Below are 17,611 nucleotides of genomic sequence, written 5' to 3' on the forward strand. Positions count from 1 at the left end.
CACATAGGCAACTAGCCCAACAAGTAGATAGGTCATCAATATGATTAAGTGCTCTGAACTGAAGAAGATCACTACTTATTATGTGTGTAGTCGTGGGCGGCCTTGAAGTGAACCTGCGGGTGGCTGTCTTGAAGTAATCCCTGGGTTGATGTGAATATATATATATATATATATATATATGCTAAAATTTAAATTCTAAAAATAACATGTTTGCTTCCAACAACATCAACCACTAACATTAAATTCTAATTGATCACAATCCTCTCTGTTGATTCATTGAAACAAAGAAGCCATAACCCAAACAAATGTAATTTCACGATTACTTCTCAATTGGCAAAAAACCCTAACTGTACCTTGGTCCCTTTTTTTCTTGCCGACAACCAATCGCAAGTAAGCTAAGGGGGGGAGGTGGCCACTGCCCCTCCTCCCCTCTGCCCATCTTCCTCCTTCCTCTCCTCATCTCCCCTTCTTTTTCTCTCATCTTCCCTTCCTCTTATCCCTTCTTCTCCTCAGATATTCTAGATCTGTTTGGATCTAGGTCTATTTGTCTATTTGTTTTGTTTGGTTGTTTTTGCAGTGTTCTAGGTGACTGATGTTGTCTTTGTCTCGGCGACATCGACAGTAGTGATGCTGGATTGTGTCTCTCCTCAGGAGAGTTGTGATACCTGGTGGCTAATGTTTTGTCTCTGTTTCAACAGCTGCGGCAACAACGACGATGGTGGTAGTTGTTGGGATGTGGTGCTCTTCTTTACTCTATGTTGACCGAAGAATTATGCTTGGTCATAGAAGGTTTTCTTCATTAAGTTCTAAGTTGAAGTGGAGTGCTTCTCAGGGGTTTTTTTTTTACTGTTGTTTGTGTTCCTCCTCCGTGTTCTTTCCTGGTCTCTGCTATGGTATGCCTTGTAGTTTGTGTGGGTGTCAAATGACTATTATTTTGCTCATAAAAGGCTTCTTTCGATAGTTGGGATGTGCTGCGGTTCTTTCCTGTGGGTTTACTATTTGGAATTTCTGCTGTGCTCTCATGTAGGTCTACTGTGTTGGTCTCTAGTTGCGGTTCTCGTCGGAGGTCTTTGTGTTAGTTTTCATTTTTAATTTGTTCTTTAATTTTAATAGTCCAAAGTGGCCTGAATTGGACTCTCTTGTTAGTCCATGACATGTGTGATACTTTTTCTAACATGTATGATACTCTTTCCTCCCTTGGGGTTTGTCCTATGAAGTGGTCCTAAGAAGGTTTTAACGAGGAATGCCGCTCTTTGTACGTCTTTGGTTCTATAAATGAATTCTCTTGCTAAACAAAAAAAGAAGCCATAACGCTCAGTTATTTTTCATAAATATTTTCTCAACTCTTTGATCATCTCTCAATTACACAGAAATCTAGCTACCTATAAATATTGTCCACACATCACACTTAACACACACCAAATTCTAATTACCGCACATATGCGCTCATTCAAGCTCATTCTCAAGCAACAGATCATTCTTTCTCAACTCAGATTTCAGCCCAAACACTTCTTTCTCTGGCAAAATAATATTCACCACTCTTCCTTCACCTCTACCCACACCAAAGTCTTTAGGCCCTGGCAGCAATAAAACAGTTCCTTCATCTCCAACACCTTGTATGTTATAAAGCACGTAAACCGGCTTATGCCCTTTCACTTCCAACCCATAGAAATCAGCATCTTCCCAATTCACAAACGTCAAATTGGCTCCATACACAACAAAATCAGCCACTCCATTATCATTCTCCATAGCTTCTTCTATTTGGGATCTCTCGTTCCCGGCTTGCTTGACTAGCAAGGTTGCCAACTTTTTTGGATCCGCGTCTGTAATGCTGAAATCTGCCTTGACTGTGCTTATAATCTGACTGTTGCTGCCTTCCCCTCTTGCCCTCTCTTTTGGGTCATTTTTGCAAATTGTCACCAATTTTGGCTCCGACCCTCTAACTTTGGCTACACATTGCCAAATTATGGCAGAAATGAGTTCGAAAATTGGAATTTGATGAATTTGGTTTTGACCCAATATCTTGAATTGCAAGTTGTTTAGCTGGGTGGCAGTGATAGGGAATGAAAGTGTTTCCATTTTACAGTTAATGGGAGTTATCCAATGGTCACCAACTGGGTTCACCTGTTTTATGGAGAGTGGGGGTGGTGGGTTTTCAAGTTTCTGGAACTTTTTGTTTGATGTTGTATAGTTTGGTAGCCTATTGGGCTCAAGAGCAGACATAATTTGCCCCAAGCCGTTGACGAAATCGGAAGCTGCAAAGGCATCTCCCAACACGTGGGCCCAGCTAAGACCCAATGATATGCCTCCACATCTGAAATGAGTAACCTACAGAGAAAGCATAATACACCAAAACAAAAAAGTCTAAGGAATTAACCTTCAATATTCTGTTGTCAACTCAATGATAAAACCCTGCTTGCTATAAATAGCCTAATTTATCAAGATATTAAAGTACTTCAAATATTATCATATATATCCTGCTTGCTATAAATAGCAAGATATTAAAGTCTAAGGAATAATTCTATATATCATATCATTTCATGTACTTCAATCAAAACAAGCATATAAAAGAGGGAGAGACTTTTTTACAGCTTCTAACAAATTGCTGCCTCTTTTTTTGGGTTATCAACTTAAGTTTAGGGTTCTTTTATGTATGTAAAACTTTACCTGGAAGAGAACAAGTGGAGAGAAGAATAGTTCAGGTCCAATGACTTGGTTTGAAGCAAGCAGCTTCTGGTGAGACAAGTCCATCTCTAGCCATTCCTCAATCGTCTTGTCACACTTTGCTTCAAGGAACCTCACCCCACAATCGTTACACTTGAGATAGGGCCGGCCGGATTCGGATCTCCGAAACCGTCCGCATGCCCGGTAGTGTACATTTAGCCAAGTGAACGTAGCTTCTTTCATGCGCACTATGGTTAGCCCTTGGGCTGCTTGGCTACTAAAAAAGTACACTCCTCTAAGGTAGTGGAGCTTCATAGCCAAGTCCATGCCACTCGGGTCATGAACCACATCCGACCCGGTAATCCGGCCTGGCCCGACTGATGAAAGCTTAATGCCATAGACCAAGTTTTCTTGGCTACCCAAGACCATGGCCTGAGATATGAGAAATAGGAAGTGGATGTCTTAAAATTATTAGTTTGAGTTGGTTTTCTAAAGTTTGTAGGTGGCAATTTGAGGGAGAGCGGCACAGCATGGAGTTTATAAATGAAGGTGGGGTGACTGACAAGTGAGGCTTTTATCGGTATAGGTGAGAAAGTTAATGGGTCTTTATTGCTCATGAAATGTCAATTGGTTCGTTCAAAAGAACAGTTAGACACCTAAGTTTGCATTAAATTTCACCTGCCCAAGGTTGCGAAAACAAGCTACATTTAGTATTGTTGAATGGACTTATTTGAAAATGAATAGTCTCAAATTCCAACCCAACCTAGCAGTGTTTGTGTGAAAAATTTCTATCCTTTATAGTTTAGACTATCGTTTTTATTAAAAAAAATTCTTACCATCATAAAGTCTTTCTTCCAACTTGTTATCGAAAATGTTCCAAATTGCAATCTTTGACGAATGTTCAAAATTGGTCCACACCACACTGTTTTTTTAACCAGATTTTTAGATAATTAAATAGATATGTTAATTAGTGTAGTGATATTTTCTTTTTAATGTTAACTAGTGTAGTGATATTTTGCTAGACGGGATAAGGTGTTTTTTGCTAATTCTTTGTCGCACTTTCTCAGGATTAGGCTATGCCTGTCTGCACTATCTGAACACGAATTGGTTTTGTTTGCGTTTATATATGCTGGGGTATTTGGTTAATTGCCAGAAATAAATGCGTGATGCAAGGGGGGCGTGAGCAGGCTCCATTACTTTTGGGACGGATGCAGTGCAGGGAGGAGTGGGCAAATGAGCAAATGTCATAATTCTTGAATCCATAGCGTTCTACAACAAAGTGTGTATACCAAATGAGCAAATGTCATCATGGTCATTTTAGTTTCTGCATACTTTTGAACTATCAAATACTGTCACACAAGTAGTCACATACATAAAAGATTGAGTATAAATGAAACATTATGTGGATCGGTACATTGGAAGTGAAATATTCGCCGATTCTATACTTGAAACACCTTATTTCATATGTATTTTAAATAATTCATAACGTAATTAGAACAAACTGTCAAGAAAGACAATGAAGTATTAGGAATCACAATGTCACCCTTATTACCTCAAAGCGCGGCATTTGACAGAAAAAATTAGAATTGCTTCCACATCGACCACATATTACCTCAAACAGATACCAAGAAGCATTGCCTATCTATGGACACCATATACATCTATATTTGCTTTGCAACTATATATAATAAAACATACAGGTATAAACATGATGCAAGAGCTGAATTGTCCTCCCCTGTTCTGTGTGTAAGTAGGTATCAATTTACCTTTCACAACTGAACCTAATTTCCATGAAAATCTTAAAATTGTATTATGCTTTTAAAATGTTCTTGGGCACCACTTGTATGTAATGTAATTTTGTTCTTCTATAAACCCATGAAAGTCTTTGCCTATTACAAACCAAACAGACTAATAATGCAGGATCCATTGACAATGTTTGCCTAAAAACTAACTCCTTGTCGTTTTTATCACGGAAAATTGCACCTTAAAATAAAAGCAAAACAAATTACAGATTTTCCCAGAAAGAAGCTTACAATTGACCCTTGGATATGAGAAATCTTGGGCTACTCGGGCGTCTCTCCTTGTTGAGGTGTTCTACAGTTTCCAATGTGCAGCTAGATACTTCAGATATCCATAACTACAAACACAAATACACAGTTTTTCAATACATGAAAGGTAGGTTCGTCAACTTCTCTAGTAAACCCTCCAATCCAAAGAGAAAGGAACATGACAGTTTGTAGCACAATGCATGATAGAACAGATTTTTCCACCAGGGATTCGACCGAGCAAAACAGAGTTGCAAGATTCCAGCCCTGGACGAAAGGTAGGTTCCTCCCCTTAAATGTTTTCCAATTTACCTTTGAAAGTTAGTAAATTTCCCCTTGCCAATAAAAAAAGAAGTTAGCACATTTCCCTGCACCAAGGCATATTCAATCCAAATCATAACTTCGCCTCTCTCATCCATGCCCTTCTCACTCTATCAGCTCTCCTCAAAACCCCAAAAAGCAAAAACAAAAATACCACTTTCAATTCTAGAAAAAGAAAAGAAAAACATAACATTTGTTCATGCAAAAAGTACTTGATTCCATAAACCAACAGTTGAAAAGTACTATATTCGGGCCACACAGGTTTCAAAGCAAGATTTGTTGAGACGGAAACAAGGTGTATGGCACGATGCAGGCATGAGTTTCTACCTTAATCCCAACTCTGCCTATAGGTCAAACATAACACCAAAACAACATAGTAAAAAATATACAAAATAAATTCCAACTTTCAACATATCATAGTACAAAGCTTGCAACTATCATCTATAAATTGTAACAGAAGATTGTTTTACCCAATTCCATTAAGGAAGACTTGGACACCAAGTTTTCTTCGTGCTCTGTAGAAAGACTTGGTAAATACTCTATGGTGTCCAATAGACAGTTTCAATTTGATTGTTTCATCTATAAACTGAAGGTACTCGACAGTCCATTAAGAAAGACTTGGTAAATACTCTTGGTAAATACTCTCATCGAACAAGAAAAATGACAAGGGTTCAACACTTTTAAGATTCAATTAAATCCCACACTACTAATCGAGAAAATCTCCATGATCCCACATTAAATCCAGTATGTTTCAAATTACTTGAAGGTTATATCAATTACAGACAAGAAATGGGTTGACATGCCAAACCAACAAAAGTTATACACACATGCCGACATTAGAGAACAGGGTATGTCATAACAATATTGGTACTGAAACTGATGCTTAAGACGTTAATATTTGTCAACGGTTATCACAGCATTCAAAGAATATGCTAAAAAATGTAGGAACAAAATCTGAAAAGTCCTGCATGTTTGCATCAACTACATGGTGCAACAGAGAGGGCATTCCTTCATTTCCTTCTTCTTTGTTCTGTTTCAATTAAGTTGTTACGATGCAAATAATATCCGCTACATTACATTCATGAAAGAAGAATTCTATAGCAATCATTCTAAACGTGACATTTTATTGAATATTACACCTTTTCTTAGTCATAGATTTGCCAAAGACCCAGCTATATAGGATGATCCAAAGAATCTGTTTTGTCTTCTCTTATTCACCTTGTCACCCTTCAATATTTGCCTCTCCAGATAGAGCGCTGCATTGGGTTTTGAATTTTCCACCTACCCTGATGTTCAACTATCAAATAGGAAAAACAGTTCACAAAGAACTCCACCAGCACGAGGCAGAGGTTGACGGAGAGGCCAAAACAGAAGTCCACCAAGTTCAGCCCTCGATCCGACCAATGAGCTTAATCATGAGGATTGCGGAGTATCATCTGCTAATAAGGACTCTGGTTCATCTTTCTTTCCCCTTCTGTTCTCAAAACCAACCAATGTCATTAGCGTGTCGATATATAAGACGGAAAGCTGACCCTGCAATGGCATTGCAAATACTGGTGGTTAAGGACAGCACTCGATTTGCTGATAAGTATATAAAATAAAAATGGATCAGCATGGTCAATTTCCAGAAAATCGTATAACAGAGTACTGAAATTGAAACCACTTAAGATAAGCAAAGCGCTACGTTTGACAGAAAAAATTAGAATTGCTTCAACGTAGACCACATATTACCTCGAACAGATACCAAGCATTGCCTATCTACGTACACCATAAACACCTATATTTTCTTTGCAACTATATATAATAAAACATACAGGTATAAACATCATGCAAGAGCTGAATTGTCCTCCCCTGTTCTGTATGTAAGTAGGTATATCAATTTGCCTTTCACAACGGAACCAAATTTTCTATGAAAATCTTAAAGTTGTGTTATGCTTTTAAAACGTTCTTGGGCACCACTTGTATGTAATGTAATTTTGTTCTTCTATAAACCCAAGAAAGTCTTAGCCTATTACAAACCAAACAAACTAATCATAAGTATATCATTGCAATGCAGGATCAATTCACAACGTTTGCCTAAAAACTAACTCTGCATATAGGTCAAATATAACACCAAAACAACTTAGCAAAAAATATACAAAATAAATTCCAGCTTTCAACATATCATAGTACAAAGCTTGCAACTATCATCTATAAATTGTAACAAAAGATTGTTTCACCTGATTCCTATGATACTCGACAGTCCATTAAGAAAGACTTGGTAAATACCTATAATTGTAATTCTAATCAAACATAGTATAGAAATCATGCTAGAGCTGAATTGTAATTTCACTCTCCCACTAACAGAGTATTTTTAATATATCAGCAATTCGTTATAAAATCAGCAATTAAAAAACATCTTACGGCTTCCTTTGAAGTCTTTCCCCATAAAAGAGAAGACAAGTGGGAGTGGGAGTTTGAAAAGCTTACATTTCTTCACTGTGAAAGTTGGAGCTATTACGAATTCATTGTACACATAGACTCAATCTGTCTGCTGTCTAGTCATAAACTGACAAGAAAAAGGAAAAGGATAAACAAGTCTTATTCCTTTCAGAATGAATAAACTCTAGTTAAACCAAACGGTGAAGAATGAAAAGGAATTTTGATTTCAGGAAAGAAGAAATTACTGTCGATATGTGGAATGTGAGAAATCTTGGGCCATTCTGGGCCGCTATCCTTGGTGCATCTTTCCTTCAGAAGGGGACATTGCCAAATATCTAGGGCTTGTAATTTGATGAGGCGTTGCATAGCTGTGACACTAGGTAGATACAGCAGCTTATTTCCAACTCAACAAGAGAGATTGTGGCCATTGTGGGCTATTACTACCAAATTTTCTAATCTCTCACAAGATTTAATGTTGAATATACCGGATGTGAAGAGGTTTAAATCTGGAATAGATTGTAGACCATTACAACCTGTTATATTCAGCAACTCCACATTGATGGGCCCACTGCTCACCAAACTTTCTAATCTATCACAAGATTCAATGTTGAATATATGGACGGATGTGAAGAGGTTTAAATCTGGAATAGATTGTAGACCACTACAACCTTTTATATGCAGCAACTCCACATTGATGGGCCCACTGCTAACCAAACTTTCTAATCTATCACAAGATTCAATGTTGAATATATGGACGGATGTGAAGAGGTTTAAATCTGGAATAGATTGTAGACCACTACAACCTTTTATATGCAGCAACTCCACATTGATGGGCCCACTGCTCACCAAACTTTCTAATCTATCACAAGATTCAATGTTGAATATATGGACGGATGTGAAGAGGTTTAAATCTGGAATAGATTGTAGACCACTACAACCTTTTATATGCAGCAACTCCACATTGATGGGTCCACTGCTCACCAAACTTTCTAATCTATCACAAGATTCAATGTTGAATATATGGACGGATGTGAAGAGGTTTAAATCTGGAATAGATTGTAGACCACTACAACCTGTTATATTCAGCACCTCCACAACATTGGCGGGCCCACTGCTCACCAAACTTTCTAATCTCTCACAAGATTCAATGCTCAATTCACGGAGGGATGTGAAGAGATTTAAATCTGGAATAGATTGTAGACCACTACATCCTTGAATCCAAACACCTGTAAGATGAGGCAGATGGCTGAGTGTTGAGACTTCTTCAAATCGGTTGCACCCCTTAAGATTAATTTTCTTTAAATTGTCAAGCTTAATCATCCATGATGGAAATTTAGTACCTATGAAAAATTGAATCGCTAGCCTTTCCAACTCAAAATGCGGCTGGAGGCCTTCTAGTACATCCTCTTCATTATTATTGGTTGTTGACCTGTTTTTCGTCCATTTAAATAGAAAGTGGCGTACCTTTTTCTTCTCCTCTAATTTAGCTTTACTTGCCTCATCTCCATTCCTTACGTCTTCCAAATTACGAATAATCAATTTACCCTTCAATTGATTCAAGGCAGCCAGCTCCTCAATTTCACTACCCATCAAAGAGCAAGTTAATTTTCGAAGGCTAGTTAATCTCCTTAATACCCCAGCTGGAAATTTTGTTCCTTCGTCACAATAAACATATCTCAAGTTGATCAAGTTTTGCACGGCTTTTGGAAATTCTTTAAGACCGCAGTTTGTTGCTCTTAATGTCTGTAGGTTATATAGCTTGCCAATAGAATTTGGAAGTCTTTTGATTTCTGTAAAGGAAATGTCAAGATATCTCAAGTGTTTTAGCTTTCCGATTGAACTTGGAAGCTCCTCAATATTTTCGTCGTATAATTTCAAGACACGTAAAGCTTTAAACCATGGCAACATGTTTCCAAGTAGTGCTTCAGCATTCGAAAACAGTGATCTCAATTTCCCACTACTTCCTTCTGGAATTCTTTCATTGTGGAAGTCTCGCATCATGCTTTCAGTTTCGGATACACGTTCTGCAAGATCGTGCACTAGATCGTGCATCTTGCATTCAGCAACAATGCCATCATCATCCACTGTAGCATTTTGAAATAAGGAGCTTTGGAATAGAATATCAAAATATTCATTACCTATATCCTCCATGTCTAGATTATTTTTTTCAGGAGAAGGATGGAGGAATCCTTGAGCCATCCAAAGTTGAATCAAGTTATCTCTTTCCATATCGGCATTTTTCATGAACGTTGAGCAATATGAAAAACATTGCTTCAGTGCTGGTGATTCCAAATTATCGAAACTCAACTTCAAAACTGACATGATTCTATCTTCTGCCTTTGGTAAGTCCCATATTCTACTGTCTTTGACTTCAGACCATTCAGCAGGAGTCTTTTTAGAGCGCAAAATACCTCCTAAAACCTGGTAATGGATTAGAGAATTTCTATCAAATAATTAATAGATAAAATAATTAGCAATTTAAAGAAAAGTCATTCAGAATGTGTTCTGGAACCTCTTTGTTAATTTCTATTTAATAAAGTGATTGTGAAGAAAGAGATTGTGGAGAATGAGCATGATGATATGAAACTAAAAGAAAAATCGACAATCTTCTCTATCTTCCTTCAGACCTTGTTATTTCTTTCTACATGAAAATTCATCAATGCAATTCAAAATAACCCATTCATGATATGATCCCTAAATGCCAAGAACTCATCCAACAATCTATAAAATTATAAATAAATAAAAATGCCTGTTGTAAGCAATGCTTGTATAAAAATATATATTGTTGGCGTGACTTGCGGATATTGACTTACTTTCCTTACACATCAAGAATTCCTATTATAATTGTAATTGATTTACTTTAATTCATGATTTCCTACTGTAAATGGATTTAGGAATTTATTGTTTACTTGCCCATTCAGGTTTTGTTGTATTATAAATATGACCTCCTACAAGGAGAAGAATACACAGAAAATTCCCACAAACAAATATTCTCTCATAGTTTTCATATTTTAGCATGGTGTCAGAGCGGCGATCTTAGGATTGCTGACTCTAGTTTCTAAACCCTAGCCGCCACCATGGGGGAGGATGACTCTTCTAATCCTCATGGTGGTAGCACCACTGCTTCCTCCTCTCCTTCTCAACCAACCATAGCCGAGTTGAGTGCCCAGGTGGCTCAACTAATGCAGATGCAGACTCAGACCTCGAAATTGATCCTAAATCAGGATCCTACCAAGACGACCTCGACCTCGACTCAAACGACGACCCCGAACTTGAATCAGACGATGACCTTGTCTCTACCGAACCCCCATTAGCCTTGTTCCGGCAGGTAGATCCTACTAATAGTCCCGCGCTTTTGGATGTCTCAGGTAACTGTGGTTATGCATTTCATACTTCTGATCTACGAGATACTACTGGTTAGATAATTGATTCTGGCGCCACTGATCATATGACTTTTGATCCGAATGATTTTTTGCACACCACTACACCCCGCCGCACAAGTATTGTCAATGCAAATGGAGTTACCTATCCTGTGACAGGGGTCGGCACTGTTGCCCTTTCACCTTTTTTGTCCCTTTCTAATACTCTACTCGTTCCATCTTTGTCTAATAAATTAATGTCTGTGAGTCAGGCAACTGAACAACTAAATTGTTGTGCATTAATTTATCCCAATTTTTGTTTACTACAGGATATTCTCACCAAGGAGATCATTGGACATGTTACTAAAAGAGGGGGGCTGTACTATGTGGATGACTTCAGTATGGGACGTGCCCATAGTGTGAAGCATCCGTCTGATGACAAGCACCGACAAATTTGACTCTGGCACCGACGTTTGGGGCATCCATCTTTTGGTTATATGAGACACTTTTTGCCCGAGTTGTTTTCTGTATTTAAGGACTCAGATTTTAAATGTGACACTTGCATTCTAGCCAAGAGTCATAGAGCATCCTATTCTTTAAGTATGAATAAAAGTACTATTCCTTTTGCTTTAATTCATTCTGATGTTTGGGGACCCTCACCTATTTCTACTCATTCTGGTATTCGTTGGTTTGTCACATTCATAGATGATTGTACACGGATGACATGGCTTTATTTGATGAAAAATAAGAATGAAGTGTTTTCCCTGTTCCAATCATTTCACAAACAGATGGAAACACAGTTCAATGCTAGAATCCAGATTCTTCTCTCTGACAACAGTGGAGAATTTGTTAATCATGATTTTCAGACTTACTTCCAGACACATGGCATTATTCATGAGACAACTTGCCCCCAGACACCACAACAAAATGGTGTTGCCGAACAGAAGAATCGTCATCTCCTTGAAACAGCCCGTGCTCTTCTCATTTTTGGCCATGTTCCTCGTCATCACTGGGATAATGTTGTCGTCACTGCTGTCCACCTTATCAACCGCATGCCATCTGGGGTTTTGAACTTCAAAACTCAATTACAAGTGCTCGCGCAACACTGGCCTCTGCCCTCTGTTTTGGTGCTTGCCCCCTCGTATTTTTGGCTATGTGGCCTTCGTTCATCTCCACAAAAATCAACGAAACAAACTGGATCCATGTGTGCTTCGTTGTGTTTTTTTGGGTTATGCCACTCATTAGAAAGGCTACCGATGTTATCACCCTCCTACCCGGCGAACCTATGTCACTTTGGATGTCACCTTTTTGGAATCAGATATTTTCTTCTATGACCCAGCATCCAATTCTACTCTTTATAAAGATATCGAGTGAAGAGCTCAATTGGAGCAGCTTGGAAAACGAGGATATTAATCTATGCACGAAGATTGCTCTCGGCCAAGAAACAATAACAATCGATTATCCCGAGTCTGGCATGTGCGAATGCTCTCTGCCAAACAACGATCGATCGCCTAACCCTTGCGAAGATGTTTTTGATTCGAGTCATACTCTTACAGACAACTCAGAACAACAAGATGAAGACCCCCCTCTCATTCAACAGTACCAACAGACCAATCTCCTGAGAATATCTTTGAGGTAAATACTCCTACTAGACTTGTGCATTTAGAGGATAAAACTATTGGATATCAATTACCTTTCAGGCAAAATCGTGGGAAGCCACCAAACCGTTATTCACCTGATATTGGCAAGACATTCAAGTATCCAATTGCAAATCATGTATCCACTGTGAAGCTGTCTGAACCACTCAAGGCTTTTGTGCATCAGTTGTCTGCTATCCATATTCCAACCAAGGTCTCTGAAGAATTGAAAGATCCTAAGTGGGTCCAAGCTATAAAAGAGGAGATGAAAGCTCTTGAGAAAAATCAGACTTGGACATTGGAGACTATACCACGAGGAAAAAAGACTATCGGATGTAGATGGATGTTTACTATAAAACACAATACAGATGGATCTATCGAGCGATACAAGGTAAGACTTGTGGCAAAAGGGTACACACAGACCTATGGTATAGACTATGAAATTTTTTTTGCACCAGTTGCAAAGTTAAACACCGTCAGAGTCTTATTGTCCCTTGCAGCTAATTTGGATTAGCCACTACACTAATTTGATGTAAAGAATGCTTTTCTACATGGCAAACTCACGAAGGAGGTGTACATGGACATTCCTCCTGGATATAATACTACTCATACTGGAACAGTTTGCAGGTTACGAAAAGCATTGTATGGATTGATAAAGTCACCACGTGCATGGTTTGGACGGTTCACCATGGCAATGAAGAATAATGGTTTCAAACAGTGCAACTCAGATCATACTCTGTTCTTGAAACATCAGAAAGGGAAGGTAACAACATTAATAATCTATGTTGATGATATGATTAATACTGGGAATGATAAATAGGAAATATCACAGCTACAAGACTATTTGGCTACTGAGTTTGAGATAAAGGATCTAGGTGGACTCAAGTATTTCTTGGGAATTGAGGTGGCTCGATCGCAGCAAGGCATATTTCTCTCTCAAAGGAAATATGTCTTGGACTTGTTGACAGACACATGAATGCTAGATTGCAAACCTGCGGACACTCCTATTGTTCAGAATCATCATCTTGGAGAATATCCAGATCAAGTTCCAACTAACAAAGAAAGATACCAAATGTTAGTGGGAAGATTGATCTATTTGTCACATACTCGACCAGACATTACTTATGTGGTGAGCGTTGTCAGTCAATTTATACACTCTCCAAGTGAAGACCACATGAATGCAGTTCTTCGGATACTTAGATATTTGAAGTCTGCACCTGGAAAAGGACTTATATTCTCAAAGCATGGTCATCTAAATATTGATGGTTATTCAGATGCAGATTGGGCAGGTAATGTAACAGATAGAAAATCCACATCGGGTTACTTCACATTCGGGGGAGGTAATTTGGTGACATAGAGGAGCAAGAAACAGAATGTAGTAGCTTTATCCAGTGTAGAAGCCGAGTTCAGAGGCATGACTAAAGGAATTTGTGAACTTCTTTGGTTAAGAAAGTTGCTTACTGAACTTGGGTATAAACCTACATCCACAACGAATCTCTTTTGTGACAACATGGCTGCTATAGCCATTGCACTGAATCCGGTTCAACATGATCGAACTAAACATGTTGAGGTGGATCGACACTTCATCAAATAAAAGCTTGAGGCTAAAGTGTTTCAGTTTCCTTTTGTGAAATCCGAGGATCAATTGGCGGATATTTTGACAAAGGCAATTTCCAATAAAGCATTCCACAATTCACTGGATCAGTTGGGCATTGGCGACATCTATGCACCAACGTGAGGGGGAGTGTTGGCGTGACTTGTGGATATTGACTTTGACTTGTGGATATTGACTTACTTTCCTTACACACCAAGAATTCCTATTATAATTGTAATTGATTTACTTTAATTCCTGATTTCCTACTGTAAATGGATTTAAGAATTTATTGTTTACTTGCCCATTCAGGTTTTGTTGTATTATAAATATGACCTCCTACAAGGAGAAGAATACACAGAAAATTCCCACAAACAAATATTCTCTCATATTTTTCATATTTTAGCACATATATGTATGTATAATATATAGTATGTGTACCTTTGCTATCAATGGTAGACCTTCACAATTTTTAGCAATTTCCCGTCCAATTCTCTCTAAACCAAGAGGTATATCAGAACTACCATCTGAGCAAGCTGCATGTTTCAATATGGACCAGCATTCATCCGTTGATAGAAGTTCCAATTCAGGCCGCGGAAGTGTTTCTGTGAGTGATGCAACTATGCCGCTGCGGGTAGTGACAATAATTTTGCTTCCTGGAGCAGAATTCAACTTTGACAAATAGGTCATCAAACTTTCCCATTTCTCCGAATCTTCATTCCAAACATCATCAAGTACCAGCAAGTATCTTTTCTCTCTCAACTCTTCTTCAAGGTATTTAACCAGTGCATCTTGATTTTCTCTTACAGTGGCTTTTGATGGGTTAAGAGATTCTAACATGCAGATCAAAATCACATTGATGTTAAAAGGATCAGATACACACACCCATATCCTTTTTTCAAAATACTTTATTACTGAATTATCATTGTACACTGACTTGGCCAAAGTTGTCTTTCCCAGCCCTGCCATTCCCACAATGGCCATAACAGACAGATTTTCTTGATTATTGTTGGAGTTGGTCAAAGTTGTGACTAGGTCTGACACGACCTCCTCCCTTCCAACAATGATTCCATCTTTTTCAGGGAGTGAGTCGGTTTGTATCCGTCCTCTAATTCCTCGAGGGGCTGCATCTGTTTTCTTGGAAACTAGTCCAATGATAGGAGCCTCACTCTTGAGATTCACCAAGGATGCATTGATCTTCTGAATTTTATGTGCAATTTTAAGGCGGAATGCAACCGGATTGGAGAGTGAAAAGAAGTTGAGTACCTTTTTCTTCATATGATTTCGGATTTCTACTTTGTGCCGGAGAAGTTCATAGTTGAATTCATCCAAGACATCATCTGCATCTTGAGCTAGACGTTTAAGATTCGTCACCCAATCTTCTACGGACTTGCTCCGACCTTGTGGTCCCTGGGCAACGTCGGCTAAGTAACCTTCAATGGTGGACAGTGTTTTGCGAAGCCTGTTTAGTTCAGCTTTGAATCCCCAGGCAAGACTGATTTCTTGAGCAGCAAGGGAAGTCAGCTTCGTCAGTATTCCCTCGGTGGCAAAAGTAAGCACAGATTCTACAGCCATATCTTAGTTTCTTGTGTAACCCTGCGCAAGACAAACAGCAGATCATATTAATGCTAGTTAATTAATTAAGAAACGAGAAGAAGGGACTGAAGATGGATGAAGACGCACAGGCACAAAGTTTCTGTCGTAGGTAGAAGGAGATGATGAACACAGCAATAGCACGCAGAGTTTGTTGGAATTTTGATTTCAACCTAGGAACGCTCACGCACTTTAGCTATTATTCTTAAAGCAATTGAATGCAAATGAAGAAAAACTCTCCAGCTCTCTTTGTACTTTCCACTTTCCCTTCAAGCTCCAAGATCCAAGCTCCAAGCTCTAAGCAACAATATTATTCGTAGCTCTCTCTGTTGTTGTTATTGCTATCCTTGTCTTTCGTATCTTTCTTTTGTCTCGGTGCTTTTCTTTGTCTTTCTGTTAACCATCGCTTGGAAGTTGGATGGATGCCTTGCTTACTGTCCACCTTAACATTATTCGTTTTTGACAAAAAAAAAAAAAAAAAACCTTATTATTCTTTGCTTCCTCCTTTCTTAACATTACGAAAACTTATGGAATAAGGATGAACTAATATCTTTTCCTCTGTCCTCTTTTGAGAAATTTTTCTGCGTTCCCGGTACACTAGCCTGGTGTACCGCCTAGTAGTTATGCGACACGTGGAATTATTTATTTTTTAGTTTAAAAATGCAGTAATCTGACCGTGAGTCTTTAACTCTGTCAGCATCAACTCTCCTTTAAACTTGTCTTTGTTATAAAATAACCTGGGATATGTGCGAATTTTGAGCTGCACGTAAAGTAGATGAGACACAGTATTTAACGAGGTTCGGCTACGCTTACGTCCTCGGAGAACAGCAACAGTAACTTTTCACTATATAATAATATGACTACAATAGTGTTTACAATATGTGTGACTCACTGAATTTTCTCTCTGCTTACTTACCCTCTTCTTTCCTCTTCTCTCTCTTTCCTCCTTTCCTTTTCTTCTTTCCGTTTCCTATCTCTTTCTCTCTTTTCCTTTTCTTCTTTCCGTTTCCTATCTCTTTCTCTCTTCTTCTTTCTCTATTTATAGACATGTTAAATGGCACCTGTGATTCTACAATACACATCCGTGAGTGTGCAGCTGATAAACCTCCAAATACTTTGCTTAATTTTCTTTGTGGGCCCCATAAATATGGGCTCCACATGTTTCTTCTTTACAACACTCCCTCTTGGAGACCACATGTCCCTAGATTGGTTGCCTCATTAAAACCTTGCTTGGAAAAACCCAGTGGGAAAAAACCTAAGCGAAGGAAAAAGAGTACAACGTGCATATGTCCTATGTTAGAGGACTTTTGAATGCTCCCCTTGATTTTGCATGCTCCAACTTGATTGCTTGCAGAGTTGTCGTAATCCGATGCCATGCACTAACTTTTGGAATGTACATTTCGGCAATGATTTAGTGAAGAGATCTGCCAGGTTATCACTTGAACGGATTTGTCTGACTTTGATTTCTTGACTCTTCTGGAGCTCATGTGTATAGAAAAATTTTGGTGATATGTGCTTGGTCCTGTCACCCTTAATATATCCTCCTGTGATCTGAGCAATACAAGCTGCATTGTCCTCATTCAGAATTGTTGGAGTGTCTGTTGTTGAGGGTAGGGCACATGTGCTTCGGATGTGATGGATTACCGACCTTAACCAAATGCATTCACGACTGGCTTCATGGAGGGCAAGTATTTCTGAGTGATTAGAAGATGTGGCCACTAATGTTTGTTTTGTTGAGCGCCATGAGATCGCAGTTCCTCCACATGTAAATACATACCCAGTCTGTGATCGTCCTTGATGTGGATTAGAGAGATATCCTGCATCAGCATAACCAATAATACTCTGGGCATTGGTCGATTCACTGGAATAGAATAACCCCATGTCTGTTGTCCCACGAAGGTATCGTAGAACATGTTTGATGCCGGTCCAGTGTCGCCTTGTTGGAGCAGAACTGTACCTTGCTAACAGATTTACTGAGAA

The 17,611-nt window shown here is 38.7% G+C and overlaps 2 protein-coding genes across 2 annotated transcripts; both read right to left on the bottom strand.

The window, feature by feature from the left end:
- On the bottom strand, positions 1,302-3,186 carry LOC18789879 (protein ECERIFERUM 26-like). Its single transcript, XM_007227552.2, has 2 exons — positions 2,668-3,186; positions 1,302-2,328 (listed from the first exon to the last, which is right to left on the bottom strand). The coding sequence occupies exons 1-2, from the start codon at positions 3,091-3,093 to the stop codon at positions 1,447-1,449; spliced, it is 1,308 nt and encodes a 435-aa protein (XP_007227614.1). The 5' UTR covers positions 3,094-3,186; the 3' UTR covers positions 1,302-1,446.
- LOC18791152 (putative disease resistance protein RGA1) lies at positions 6,036-15,913 on the bottom strand. Its single transcript, XM_020562868.1, has 5 exons — positions 15,722-15,913; positions 14,480-15,634; positions 7,697-9,872; positions 7,500-7,578; positions 6,036-6,563 (listed from the first exon to the last, which is right to left on the bottom strand). The coding sequence occupies exons 2-3, from the start codon at positions 15,611-15,613 to the stop codon at positions 7,857-7,859; spliced, it is 3,150 nt and encodes a 1,049-aa protein (XP_020418457.1). The 5' UTR covers positions 15,614-15,634; positions 15,722-15,913; the 3' UTR covers positions 6,036-6,563; positions 7,500-7,578; positions 7,697-7,856.

Source organism: Prunus persica, chromosome G1, assembly GCF_000346465.2.
Source record: "Prunus persica cultivar Lovell chromosome G1, Prunus_persica_NCBIv2, whole genome shotgun sequence".
NCBI lineage: Eukaryota > Viridiplantae > Streptophyta > Magnoliopsida > Rosales > Rosaceae > Prunus > Prunus persica.